Raw genomic sequence first — 14,129 nt, forward strand, 5'->3', positions numbered from 1 at the left:
AGGTTAGACATCGGAGAACAGTGCTCCCCCAGGGGCCCGGAGGAGCAAAGGCAGAGATACCGGCTGCTTAACAGAAACTTGGTTTATTTATTTATTTAATTTTGCTTTGAAAAACTTGATCTAAAAAAAATAGAACCTGTTGAAACCATCAAGTTACATCTGATATGAAATTGCAATTCTGTCACTCAAAACAAGACCAAAAAAAAATAAAATAAAAGGAAAAGAAAGCACAGATGTTTGTGCTGCTGGGTCTGAGATGTCCTGATGAGCAGAGAGCCCCAAGACACCCAGGCTCGGGGGCCTCCCGCAGTGCTCACAGAGCAAATTCCCAAGAAGCGATGCTGAAGCCAAGTCCACTCATGGTGCATCCTGAACTCCGCAGGGGCCACCCCAAGTTCTTTCTGCACCGGCTGCTCTAGCTCCCCAGAGACTACCCACAGACTGGGCACAGAATGATGTCCACATAGGAGGAGGAAGGACTTGTTTCAAGCAGCATCGGAAAGATTCTGTCACAAGACATGATGTGACATGTCCCATGAGACCAGAATGGCAGCCACCAACGAGTCGAGAGCCCCCTTTGCAGATGCCCTGTATGTGCAGGAGCATCCCCAGGTCCCGGCAGCCTGTTCACGAGTCCAGCCTTGTGCTGTCTGTGCCACATTCCTCGAGTCGGGGTCGTTTCTGTTCCAGAGAACCATCCTGCAGCTCCGAGGGGGGATCAGGGGGCGGCTCTGTGCCAGGGACACAAACAGGTGATGAGATACCAGGGATAGGGCTGACCCTATCGAGCCACACTGGAGAAGGGAGGGAGGGGCCAGAGAACTCAGCAGGTAGGGCGTTTGCCTAGCACACAGCTGACCCGGGTTCAATCCCCAGCATACCATTGGGTCCCCCAAGCCTGCCAGAAGTGATTTCTGAGTGGAGAGCCAGGAGTAAGTGGAGAGCCACTGCGTGTGGCCCAAAAACAAAATAAAACTCTCTGGGAAAAGGGCCGGAGAAATAGCATAGCAGGTAGGGCATTTGCCTTGCATGTGACCAACCCGTGATGGACCAACCTGGGTTTGATCCCCAGCATCCCATAGGGTCCCCCGAGACAGCCAGGAATGATTTTTGAGAAGAGCCAGGAGCAAGCCTAAGCGCCATCGCCCGGTGTGGCCCATAAACGAAACAGAAGGGAGGAAGGGAGCCGCTGGCACATTCCACTGGAGCATTTTAGGAGGGGTAGGCAAGAGATGCTGCTAAAATACCCCCTATTGACATACCCCTCCTCAGGGCAAGGACCCTGATTCGCACCCTCTCCCAAGGCAGTGAGGAGCATCCCTGGGCCCCCCGAGTCAGCCTCACCAACCCACAATAGCCCCAGGAAGCTACCTGGGTCCGCTGCCTCTGTGGAAGGAGGAGCCGGAGTGCTGGCTGGTGCGGGGCTCAGTGGTGCCTCCATCTTCAAAGGCATTAAGTTGATTCTCCTTGATGAGAAAGAGAAAGAAGTTTAAGGGGTGATGTGGGAGGGCCAAGCTTGCTCATGTCTCAGGATCAGTTCATATGTGATGTGAAGCCATGCTTCAAAAGTGTCCGGAGGAACAGAGGCAGTTTCAACTGTCGGGGGGCGCAGGTGGGGTGAGGAGGTCCCAAAGTGTCCCCTCGCTTACATGCAGGAATAGGACAGAGGGAAGCTCAAGTCTCCCCAGGAGGCCTCAGAAGTAAATTCCTAGAGTCGCAGTCTTGGGGCCAAGAGCAGGTACAGTGGGGGGAAGGCAATATGTCTGGCTTGTTTGGGGCCCCAGTGGAAACCCCCCAGGCGCCAAGGTGCAGTCTGGTATAGAGCTACCCGCTGAGCTCACCGGGGCGTAGGCTTGCTCCAGGCCTGCAGCGTGTTTAGAGTGACCCTCCGCAGCGGCTGGCCTTTCACCTGCTGACCACTGGGCCGCAGGGCCTTTTCCTCTGCGGGCATTGGCGCAGTGCTCTGGGCACCAGGGGTGGTGGCGAGAGGATCCTTGGGCACTGTAGGGGCTGGAGCCAGTTTCGCTGGAGGGGGCGTAGTGCAGGGTCCACTGGCGTCTTGGCTTCTGCCCGTGGGAGTTGCCTCTCCCAGCCTGGGTCCTGGTGAAGATCCCTGGGATGTTTGGCTCTTGGCTTTCTTGGCTGTCTCAGGTGTCCCCACACTCAGAACTGGCTTCTCCTTCAGCGGGATCCCCAGCTCGTCCTTCTCAAAGGTGATGAAGGAGCAGTAGCCATCCGTGGAGGAGATGGCCAGGAAGGCCCCGTCGCTGGACCTAGTTCCCAAATCAAGGGGTGTCAGACTTGAGCCAAATCTAGGGGAGCCAAACCCACTACTCATCAGAAAATGAGGTTTCTGGAACCAGATAGAAAAGTAGGGAAGGCATTCACCTTGTGTGTGCCAACATGGTTTAATCCCAGTATCCCATATGGCTCCCCAGGCCTCTCAAAAGTGACCCAAGCACAGAGCCAGGAATAAGCCCTGAGCACTGCCAGCTCTGACCCCAAGTAAGTAAATATGTAATGGAAGTCAGGGCTGAAGAGATAATACGGAGTGGGGAGAACTTCTCTTGCATTTAATTAACTCAGGTCCAATCCCCGGCATGCCATATGGTCTTCTCCTGGGCCCAGCCGAATTGATCCCTGAGCACAGAGACAGGAATAAGCCCTGAACACCACAAGATGTAGCACCCAAACCAAATCAATAAAATGGGGGTTCAGGGGCCAGAGTGATAGCAAAGCAGAAAGGGCATTTGCCCTGCAGCTACCAACCCGGGACAGACCCAGGTTCGATTTCCAATATCCCACAGGGTCCCTGAGCCTTCCAGGAGCACAGAGCCAGGAGTAACCCCTGAGAGTTGCCAGGTGTGACCCAAAAACCAAAATTAAAATTAAATTAAAAATAAAAAAAGGGGTTCAGGCAAAATCCCAAGATGGTTTAGATGCAAAAGTCTGGAGAAAGACGATGCAAAGGAACATGGGATGTCTCTGCCCAGCTCTGCCTGATTATACGTGGGTGTCTCTATGTTCAGCCCACCGGGGCCTCTTCCGACCCTACTTCCTTGCCGTGCCCACCTTTCCTTCCAGTTGGTCCCCTGGCCTCATGCTATGGTACCCCATTTATACGATTATCACCTGTTGTACCCACAGAATATCCTGGGGGGCTTGTCTGAGACAAAGGGAGACAAATGTTAACAGGGCCATAACAGAGAGGGCAGGCAGCCAAGTTGGTGGGAGCAAGCAAGGCAGGGGGCCAAGGGTGAAGTTTGATACCCCAAGTCCCAGGGCTCTAGGTGCTGTTCCAATCCAGGGCATCGGTGGTGGTAATGGCAGAAGACTTCTTCTGGGAGGCCTGAGAGGACCCAAATGGCCAGGGAGGCCCTGGGCTAACCCTCAGCTCATGAGAATGAGAAGTTCTGTGATGGTGAGCGACACCGCCCCTCCCACTACACACCACTTACCAGGACACGTCGCTCAGTGTGTGGTAGTGGATGTTGGACACATAGCCAAAAGGGTAGGATTGCTGGGTGTCGTAGAGTAGCACTGAGTCTTCAGAGGCCACAGCGAACACCAGGCGGTAGGGCAAGGCCGCCAGCTCGGGTGCTCGCTCTCCCACCTGCCCATCTGCACGGACAGAGGCAAGAGAGTGTGACAAGCCTAACTAAGAGAGCAAGCAAATACTTCCAGTAATCCTCTCTGTGGGGCACAGGGCCTCGGGTCCGAAAATGACCCCGCTGCTTGGTCCCACTTACTGTACTTTGGAACCACATCTGGCAATGCCTGGGGCTAATCCTGACCCTGTTCTCCAGGTGACCCCTAGCAGTGCTCAGGGACAGAATCTGGACCTCTCACACACAGAGCCTGCTCTCAGGCCTTTGGGCTCTCTCCAGTCTTCCCTGTATCATTTTACACGGATCACAGCTAGAAATGGGTCAACTGGATCACTATATCTAACCAGAGCTCTGGGGCCCAGGGCCAAAGAAGAATTCTGAGAAAGACAAACACCGACAAGCCATACTGAATTGTGAAAACAGTATCCGGTGGGTGAGAGGGATCCATACTTGTATTTAAAACATACTTGTATTTAAAACTGCTTTAAGGGGCCAGAGTAATTAATGCACAGTGGTGAGGGCACTTATCTTGTACACAGCTGATCCAGTTTCAATCCCCAACAACCATATGTTACCCCGAACACCAGTAGGAGATATTTGTGAGTATAGAGTAAAGAGTTAAGTCGTGAGCACTGCTGGTATAGCCCCAACACTCTATCTCACTCATTCTCACTCTTTCCCACCCTGTCTGTCTGTCTGGGAGTCTGGACAGTATCAGTCACCTGTTTGGAGTCCTTGTCTCAGCTCGAAGTAGACAGGACAGCAGCGAACAGCCAGTGTGGCCTTCCCAGGACATGGGAGATGTGCGATGGGCCTGAGGGATGAACCAGTTTCAGGGTAGGAAATATGCACCCCAGGGTGCAGAAAGGAGCAGGAGAGGGACCTAGTTCAAGCACTTACCTTCTGAGGTTCTTCCGGGAGAACACATAAGTAGTGTTGGTGACGTTCTCGCCAGACTCCACACAGCCAGCTATGGGCAGTCACAAGACACCGTCAGACTGAACGCTGATACCAACTGTTTCCAGATGCTTATGCAATGTCCCCATCTGCTCCTGCGACTATCACTATCCCCAAGAAATTCAGCCATACCTCCCCCTTATTACTTCGTCCTGGCCAACCCAGAAGACACCACTGCCCACCAGAGGCTTCTGCCTGAGACTCTGGCCAGTTCCTGCCAGAGAAATGCACTAACCACCCCCAGATTCTCTTGGCCCCCAGATTCATGCTTCAGTGGATGTACCCGATTACCCTAAGCCGTGCCTCCAGCCTGTAAGAGGGTGGGGCTGCCAGAGCATGAGTCCTCCCTAAGTTCCCAGCTCACTCCACAGTGTGGCACAGACAAGCCCGGCCATGCTTCAGAGGTTGCAGACAGACTTGACTATAGGCAGTCTTGGCTGCATGTTTCTTAGTTTTGTTTGGATTTTTTTTTGGGGGGGGGGTGTCACACCTGGCCATGCTCAGGGGTTACTCCTGGCTCCATGCTTAGAAATCGCTCCTGTCAGGCTCAGGGGAATATATGGGATGCGGGGATTCGAACCACCATCCTTCTGTGTCCAAGGCAAATGCCTTACTGCTGTGCTATCTCTCTGGCCCCTGGATTGTTTTTTTTTTAAACATCCAGTGGTACTTGGGGGTTACTCCTGCTCGGTGCTCCAGGATCATTCCTGATCCCTCGAGATACCATATGGGAGCCAGAGAGATAGCATGGAGGTAGGGCATTTGCCTTGCATGCAGAAGGATGGTGGTTCGAATCCCGGCATCCCATATGGTCCCCTGAGCCAGTCAGGAGCAATTTCTGAGCGTAGAGCCAGAAGTAACCCCTGAGCACTGCCAGGTGTGACCTAAAAACAAAACAAATAAAGATACCACATGGGATGCCGAGGACCAAACCTAGGTTGTCTGCATGCAAGACAAAAATATTTATTTTGGTTTTTTTGGTCCACACACGGCAGCGCTCAGGGTTTCCTCCTGCACTCAGGAATCATCCTGGTGGTGATCAGGGAATCAATTTGGATGCCAGGGATCGAAGCCGGGTCAGCCATGTGAAGACAAGTGCCAGTCCAGCTGCACTATTGCTCCAGCTCTGTAATAATATATTTCTTTTTTTGTTTGTTTGTTTTTGTTTTTGGGCCACACCCAGCGTTGCTCAGGGGTTACTCCTGGCTGTCTGCTCAGAAATAGCTCCTGGCAGGCACGGGGGACCATATGGGACACCGGGATTCGAACCAACCACCTTTGGTCCTGGATCGGCTGCTTGCAAGGCAAACGCCATTGTGCTATCTCTCCAGGCCCAATAACATATTTCTTTAACTCCTCGTTCTAGGTCGTCACACCCCAGAAGCCAGAATCTTCCCCACAGGCCCTCCAGTTTTATTTTGGCTTTGGTTTTTAAGGCCACACACAGCAACACTCAGTTGCTCCTGCTCTATGCTCAGAAATCACTCCTGGCAGGCTTAGGGGACCATATTGGGATGCTGGGAATCAAACCCGGGTCAGCCATGTGCAAGGCAAATAACCTCCCCACTGTGCTGTCACTCTGGCCCCCTTCCTGGTTATTTTAAAATGACACTGGGGCTGCAATTCATGGTAATGAAGGCACATCCTGGTGTGACCGTAGTGTGGACGGGTGGTCTCAGTCAACATGTTCATGACTGACCCATAATGCACTGCCAGCACTGCATAGACACTCAGGATGGGCCAGAGCCATGGAGCACCCACCCCCCAAGAGACACAGCAGAGCTGGCTCCCAGGGTTCTCCAAGCCCAGTACCTTTGGGGAAACATGCCATTATGGGCTGCTGCATTATAAAGAGAATAAAAGAAGATGCAGTATGAGTGGGAAAGTTTCCCATCTCCTTAGAGCCAAGTTCACCCAGGGAGAACATAGGTCCCTCTAGTCTAGTGAGTCCCAACAGTGTTCACGGAGCACAATCCTATGGACAACTTTTTTAAAGGCCAAGAAAAGGGCCAGAGAAATAGGACTGCAGGATGCAGCCAATCTGGTTTTAAACCCCAGCATAAAGACGGTTCTCCTCCAAGCACCGCCAGGAGTAATCCCTGGGTACAGAAACATGAGTAAGACTAATCACCAGTGAGTACAACCCCCAAACCCCACATTTTTAAAATTGAAAAAGAGGGTGATAATACAACAGCAAGGGTTCTTGCCTTGACACTGCTGACCTGAATTCGATTCCTGGCACTAAATATAGTTGGTTCCCCAACCCATCCAGGAGTGATCCCTGAGTGCAGAGGCAGGAGAAAGCCTGAGCACGGTTGGGTGACCCAAAATCCAAACAAATGAAAAAAAAAAATTCACATGACTGGCCCTTGCCTTGCATGTGGTTGGCCTGGGTCTGGTCCCTGGCATCCCATATGGTCTCCTAGGTTTTCCAGGAGTGAGTCCTGAGCACTGCTGTGTATGGTCCAGAAACCAAAGGGGGGATAAAAAGAGGAGAGAGAGAAAGGGAGGAAAAAAATATCCTCAAAGCCAGGACATACTTTCCAAACAAGCCAGAGGTCTCTGGGGCTGATGTCTGTAGAGCCTTCCAAAAGTGAGAATATGAAGAGGGGAGGGCATCAGAATGCATGGGAATCCTGGTGCAACCCCCTAGCCAACCATGCCCCGTAGCACCTGGAGCCTAGAGGCCTACCTGGTGCCAGCAGTAAAGAGCCATCAGGTGTGAAGCTGAGCCGGCGGAAGAAAGACTTCATGCTGTCGTCATGGAACATGCGAAACGTGCGGGCCTGCAGCAGAGGCTACCATCAGTCCCATGTGCACAAATATATGTGCGTGCAAACACACATACAGAGATTTATCTGCATGACCTGGAGGCCATGCCCCTGAATCTCCCAAATGCCCAGTCTCTGGTACCTCTCCTTCAGTCCCTATTCCAGACAGCATCTTGGAAACATTGAAAGCCACACGCTTCTTCTGAGTGCTATATATCCTCAGGATCCTGCAGAAGAGAAGAAAGGTCTGATATCTCCTCACACAGAAACCATCTAGTCCAGGGATCCCTGCAAAAGCACACCAAGGAGGACACTGCCCTTGCATGGGACCAGCCTGAGTTAGATCCCCAGCATCCCAGATGGTCCGTGAACACCACCAGGAGTGATTTCTGAGTATAGAGTCAGGAGTAACTCCTAATCTTTGTTGGGCGTGACCCCAAAATCAATAAAAAATAAGAAACCATCTATTCATTTATTCTGGGCACCAGAGAGATAGTACAGAGGGGAGAATGCTAGCCTTGCACACAGCCGACTTGGGTTAGATCCTGGCATCCCATATTGTTCCCCGAGCCATCCAGAAGTAATTCTTGAAAGCAGAGCCAGGAGAGCCCTAGTACTGCCAGGTGTGGCCCAAAAACCTAGATCTTCTGATGGACTGATGGATGAAAATTCTACCTAGCACCTCTAGCTTAAAAAAATTATCTGTTCCTGGGGCCAGAGGGATGGCATGGAGGTGGGGCATTTGCCTTGCATGCAGAGGGACGGTGGTTTGGGGCCCAGCATCCCATGTGGTCCCCCGAGCCTGCCAGGAGTGGTTTCTGAGCATGGAGTCAGGAGTGACCCAAAAACCAAAAAAAAAAAAAAAATCCATTCTTGGGGCTGGAGCCATGGCACAAGCAACAAGGTGTCTGCCTGGCACGTGCTAACCTAGGACAGACTGTGGTTTGATCCCCTGGCGTCCTGTATGGTCCCCCAAGCCAGGAGTGATTTCTGAGCACATAGCGAGGAGTAACCCCTGAGCGTCACTGGGTATGGCCAAAAAAAAACAAAAGAAAAAAAATTATCTGTTCCAACAACACAATGCAATTACACTATACACACAGTGGTTAAGTCTTCCCTAGAAAGAAGACAATCTTTTATGAGGCCAATTTAAAAGGAATCGATTAAAAAAAATCACGGAGCACTGAGCTGCCTAATAAAAAAATGAACATAATAAAATTTGGGGGAAGATACCCTGAGGTGTCTCTCTTTTTTTTTTTATTGTATTTATGATTTTTTTTCTCCAATGTCTCCCAAGATACTTTAATAGAATCCAAAGTTCTTCCTCTAACCCATCCAATTATTCAATAAATATTTACTGAACAAGGGCTGGAGCAATAGCACAGTGAGTAGGGAGTTTGCCTTCACATAGCATCCCATTGGGTCCCCTAAGCCTGCCAGGAGTGATTCCTGACCTCAGAGAGAGAAGTAACCCCCGAGCACCATCAGGTGTCACCCAAAAATATTTTTTACTGAATATTAACTGTGTGAAAGGCATTCACCCAAGTTTATAATTTTCTCACTGTGTTCAAAATTACAGGGAAACTAAATGGTTCATAGGGAAACCAGAACTGGAGACTCCAACTAAATGCGGGTCTGAGTGAGGAGGAGTCGTAGTCCAAACCTCTATGCAGAGAACTTGGGGAGAATGGAGATGAGGGAGCAGATAGAAAACGGCATACTTGTCACAGCTCAGGGTGGCAATGTACTGGCCCAGAGGATCCCAGGTCACGCCTTGCACATAACTTTTGTGTTCATTGAAGATAGAGATCTTTTGTCCTGCCAGAGAAGCACACCTCAGAGTTAGTGCTCACGCACCAACAGACCGACAGCCGAGGCTATGATCTCGGCCCATCTCCCTGGAAAATCAGCGCTACCTTTACTGATGTCCCAGACGATGGCCGTGTTGTCCACAGATGCCGAAGCCATTAAGTTGCCATCTGTAGCCCAGCAGATATCATAGACATCCTCTAAGTGGCCCCTAGAATCCAAAGAGGAAAGGGGTGTATGGGGAAAGCAATTTAAACTTGACCCAGGAGAGAAGACGCTGATGCCCACATAGAGCCTGACTGTGGAAGGGGAGAGTGGATATGTCTACTGCAACCCACTGCTCCTCAACATCGTGTTTCTGAGGGTGAACTGGTCCCATTTTAAAAGAACTATGAAGGAGCTGGAGTAAAAAGCACAGTGTGTAGAACATTTGTCTTGCATGCAACTGATCCAGGTTTGATTCCGACATCCCATATGGTCTCCTGAGCCTGCCAGGAGCAATTACTGAGTGCAGAGTCAAGAGTAACCCCTGAGTACTGCTGGGTATGGCCCCAAAACCAAATAAATTTATTTATTTATTTATTTAAATAAAAGAACCGTAAAGTGAGGCTAGAGCAATAGCACAGTAGTAGGGTATTTGCCTTGCATGCAGCTGATTCAGGATGGACCTAGATTCGATCCCCAGGATCCCATATGGTATCCCAAGCCAGGAGCGATTTCTGAGTGCATAGCCAGGAGTAACCCCTGAACATCACTGGGTGTGGCCCAAAAACCCACCCCACCCCCCAAAAAAGAACTGTAAAGAAATCCCCAATATATGGTGATATGGGAGGGGTAGATCTGAATCCAAAGCACAGTCAACAATGCTGAAAACATGAGATCTAAGCTGCAACCACCCAACATTGCAATGTGCCATCAAGGTAGACAGGCAGGGGATGGAGGAATGACGAAGTCTGGCAATACTAGTGATGGGAGTTGATAGTGGTGTTGAATATTATGTGCTTAAAGCTCAACTGTCAATAACTTTGTAAATTACAGTTCTTTAGCTACACTTTTTTAAAGGGGAAGAGAGATATAGTACATTAGATTGGGCATTTGCCTTGCATGCAGCAGACCTGGGTTTGATTCCTGGCATCTCATATGGTTCCCGGAAGGGTAATTCCTGAGTGCAGAGCCAGAAGAAACCTGAGCACTGCTGAATGTGGCTCCCCAAAAAAAGAAATAAATGAACAAATAAATGTGTTTTTGGTTTCTTTGGCTTTTATGGGGAGCTTAGGCAGGAAAGGGTTGGGGCCAGACCTTGCGGGTGGTCAAAGGTCTCTCCTGATGGTACTGGGGGGCCAATGAGGTGACAGGGGCCAAAACAGGTTCAGTCATGTAGAAGAAAAAGTGCCTTCACCCCTGTTATCTCTCTCCAGCCTCTTTTTTTTTTTTTTTTTTTTGGGTGTTTGGTTTTTGGGTCACACCCGGCAGCACTCAGGGGCCACTCCTGGCTCTACACTCAGAAATCGCCCCGGGGCAGGCTCGGGGACCATATGGGATGCCGGAATTTGAACCATTGTCCTTCTGCACCCAAGGCAAAAGCCTTACCTCCCTGCTATCTTTCCGGCCCCTCTCCAACCTCATTTTGCTTTGCTTTCCCCTTTCTTCTCTGTCAGGTTGCAGTGATAGTGTTACCACACTTTCGGAACAACACTTAGTGGCTATCACACTTCATTTCCGTGTGGGCTCCACACTTGTGCGTGGACACAGCATGACACATCCACAAGGGACCCCCAAAGAGTAGCATGTGGACAGTGGGCCTCATGTGTGCAAGCAGGGAGCCCAGCTGGATCTTCTCCCCGCAGGACCCTTTTTGCCCCTGTACCTCAGCGTTTTGACCACAGTCCAGTTCTCCTTGTTGAGCTCAGCATCATCCTCGTCCTGGAAAGCCAACTGGTCGGACTCCTTGTCCTTGCTGTCATTCACCTTCCACAGCAGGATGACGGCATCTGTAAGGGGAGATTCGAGGTACCAGTCGGAGTTCATGAGGACCCCACCACCTGCCCAAGGCCACCACCAGCTCCTGAGCATCTGGACAGGGAGTCAGGTTTGCTTCTGGATGGAGTCAGACACACACCAGTCAGAGCTTTAACCAAGTCCCTTTCTTGGGAGGGTTCAGTTCCAGGGCCAGCAAAGCAGCTCCACAAACAAATCTAGAGTTTCCTCTCATTGGCTGAGGAGGAAAATAACCATCACAATCACAATTCTGGGGTGTCCTACAACGGCTCATTTCATCTTGTTTGTTTGGTTAGTTTTGATTTTGGGGCCAAACCAGGCCATGCTCAGGAGTTACTCCTGGCTCTGTGCTCAGAAATCACTCTTGGAGCTGGAGTGATGCTCAGTGCTTGCATACAGGGAACCTGAGACCAACCCAGGTTCAATCCTTGGCATTCCATATGGTCCCCGAGCCTGGCAGGAGTAATTTCTGAGTGCAGAGCCAGGAGTAACTCCTGAGCAGCATGGGATGTGTGGGCCAAAAAAACCACACAAACAAACAAATAAATCACTCTGGGCAGGCTTGGGGGACCATAATAGGTGGTAGGGATCAAACCCAGGTTTGATTTTTTTCCTCTCCTCTCTTCCCTTTCCGTCCCCTACCCTCTCAACTCACCCTGCAGAGCTATTTTCCCCAGACCTGACACCTCATTTTTTTTGTTGTTTTTTGGGGGGGCCACACCCGAAGGTGCTCAGGGGTTACTCCTGGCTGTCTGCTCAGAAATAGCTCCTGGCAGGCATGGGGGACCATATGGGACACCAGGATTCGAACCAACCACCTTAGGTCCTGGATCGGCTGCTTGCAAGGCAAACGCCGCTGTGCTATCTCTCCAGGCCCCTGACACCTCATTTTTAGCGGAGATAAAAAATCTAAGCCTGAAAGGACACATGGACTCACCATCGCCCCCGGAGGCTAAAATGTCACCATTTGGAGAAAAGCGCACGACATTGACAGCTTTGGTGTGGCGGGCTAAATTGGACAGAAACTCCACGATGGCCTTCCCATCTGGCCCTTTTTCCACCTTCCAGATCTGTGGGTACCAAAACAGAAACACATGTGGTCTGTGAGGACTAAAATAGGATTGGGCACATTCCTCCTAGAATGCAAAACGAGGAAAATTCTCCTGCCAGAGACAAAAGGGACCTCCTTCCTCTTTTTTTTTTTTTTGGTTATTTTGGGGCCAAACCTGGTGACACTCAGGAGTTACTTTTGGCTCTGCAGTCAGAAATCACTCCTGGCAGTGCTGGTAAGACAATATGGAATGCTGGGGATTGAACCTGGGTTGGCCTCGTGCAAGGCAAACGCCCTCCCTACTGTGCTATCGCTACAGCCCTCTTTATTCCCTCATTCTGGGGCACACTGTTCCTCAACAGAAACCTCATTCAGAGCCAGAGTGAAAGTACAGGGAGGAGGGCGCTTGCCTTGCTTGTGGCCATCCTTGATTTCAATCCCCAGCATCCCATAGGGTCCTATGCCCACTCTGCCCAGAATGATTCCTAAGTGCAGGGCCAAGAGTAACTTCAAAGCATTGCTAGGTGTGGCCCAAAAATACGCCCCTCCATTAAAAATAAGGTTAAATAAAAAAGAACCTGGTTCAGTATTCTGAGCTATCACCCCAGTTTCCTGACCCCATGATGATGAGCATTCTCTTCTGCTTTCATTAAGAGACAAAGTAATTTATTTTGGTTTTGAGTTGCTGAATTCAATATACTCCCCACACACACACACCTTTCCAGGACTGAAATCTCTATTGAAATTTGCATTATTTACTTTTGGCTTGGGGGTTCAGACCAAATCAGAAATGTTCAGCAGCTACCCCCAGCAATGCTTAGGAGACCAGGTGATGCCGGGGATTGAACCTGCATGCAAAGTCTGGGCTCAGCCTATGACATTACCTCTCTCACCTAATGTTTTGTTTTGTTTTGGGGCCACGCTCAACAGTGCTCAGGGGTTAGTCCTGGCTCTGAACTCAGGAATCACTCCTGGAAGCTCTGGAAACCATATAGGATGCTGGGGATCAATCCCAGATTACCTGCTTTAGTATGGTTCCAGACTTTCTCTGGCCCAGTTTCTTTTTAATTGTTTTTGGAGCCACACCCAGCAATGCTCAGGGTTACTACTGGCTCTGTGCTCAGAATTCACTCTTTGCGGTCTCAGGGGACCATACAGGAGGCCAGAGATCGAACTTGGGTGGGCCACATGAAAGCAAAAGTCCACCCGGTTGTACCATGACTCCTGCCCCTCTGACCTAGTTTTAAACCAGAGAATGGGAAAAGCTGCTTCCATGGAGGCTTTTCTGTCCTCCAGTCATCCCTTTACCCTAACAGCGGTGTCCACGCCAGCAGATGCCAGGCGCTGGATCCTCCCGGCCGTGCCATGCTGGAAGTCCAGGCTGTACACTGGCTCCTTGTTGTGCCAAGCTATCTCACAGGTGATGACTTTCATCCTGGGTGGGCAGTGAGCCCTGGGGCCAGCAAACTCCTGAGGTGTCCTTTTTTTCCCCAAGTCGAGGAAAGCTGTGAACGGGTGAGGAGGGACACAAAAATGAATGTTACTGCAAGAAATTCTGGCAACTATTGAATGTAACCCAACCTCACTAGACATAAAGAAATATGTAGAGGGACAATACGGGGGTGGGAGGTGTTTAAGGGCCAGGCACCACACAGAGATGCCAGGAGGGATCCCTGAGCACTGACTGACCAGGGTGTAAGCAAGCCCCTGAGTATATACCCCAAGCCCTCCTTACTTCCCCAAAAAGCTGATCACTCAGATGTGATGATAGTTCCTGCGGGTACCTCAATCTCATGTGTGTCTATCTCCTGCTCATCACAATAGCAGCAAAAAGAAGGGAACAGGAAAAAGGGGAGGAACCCAATGGATGTTAAAAATGGGACTTAAGCCCAGTAGGAGCTTGAGCACAGCCGGGTGTAGCCCCACCCCCCAAAA

At 50.5% G+C, this 14,129-nt stretch overlaps 1 protein-coding gene across 1 annotated transcript; it reads right to left on the minus strand.

Annotated features, from left to right (window-relative positions):
• Positions 1 to 627: 627 nt before the first annotated feature.
• Positions 628 to 13,628, minus strand: CHAF1B (chromatin assembly factor 1 subunit B). Its single transcript, XM_049785557.1, has 13 exons — positions 13,503 to 13,628; positions 12,081 to 12,213; positions 11,013 to 11,136; positions 9,253 to 9,356; positions 9,058 to 9,154; positions 7,479 to 7,563; positions 7,258 to 7,351; positions 4,509 to 4,578; positions 4,331 to 4,422; positions 3,459 to 3,621; positions 1,842 to 2,273; positions 1,372 to 1,466; positions 628 to 731 (listed from the first exon to the last, which is right to left on the minus strand). The coding sequence occupies exons 1-13, from the start codon at positions 13,626 to 13,628 to the stop codon at positions 628 to 630; spliced, it is 1,719 nt and encodes a 572-aa protein (XP_049641514.1).
• Positions 13,629 to 14,129: the final 501 nt, after the last annotated feature.

Source organism: Suncus etruscus, chromosome 13 (genome assembly GCF_024139225.1).
Source record: "Suncus etruscus isolate mSunEtr1 chromosome 13, mSunEtr1.pri.cur, whole genome shotgun sequence".
In the NCBI taxonomy this organism is placed as follows: domain Eukaryota; kingdom Metazoa; phylum Chordata; class Mammalia; order Eulipotyphla; family Soricidae; genus Suncus; species Suncus etruscus.

Excerpts from the sequence above, each read along its gene's own strand:
- CHAF1B (XM_049785557.1), bottom strand. The coding sequence starts at position 13,628 with ATGAAAGTCATCACCTGTGAGATAGCTTGGCACAACAAGGAGCCAGTG. Across the intron at positions 12,214-13,502 it reads GCGTGGACACCGCTGTTAGG|ATCTGGAAGGTGGAAAAAGG; the intron begins GTAAAGGGATGA and ends TGGTACCCACAG. Across the intron at positions 4,579-7,257 it reads CTCTTTACTGCTGGCACCAG|CTGGCTGTGTGGAGTCTGGC; the intron begins GTAGGCCTCTAG and ends GACTGCCCATAG.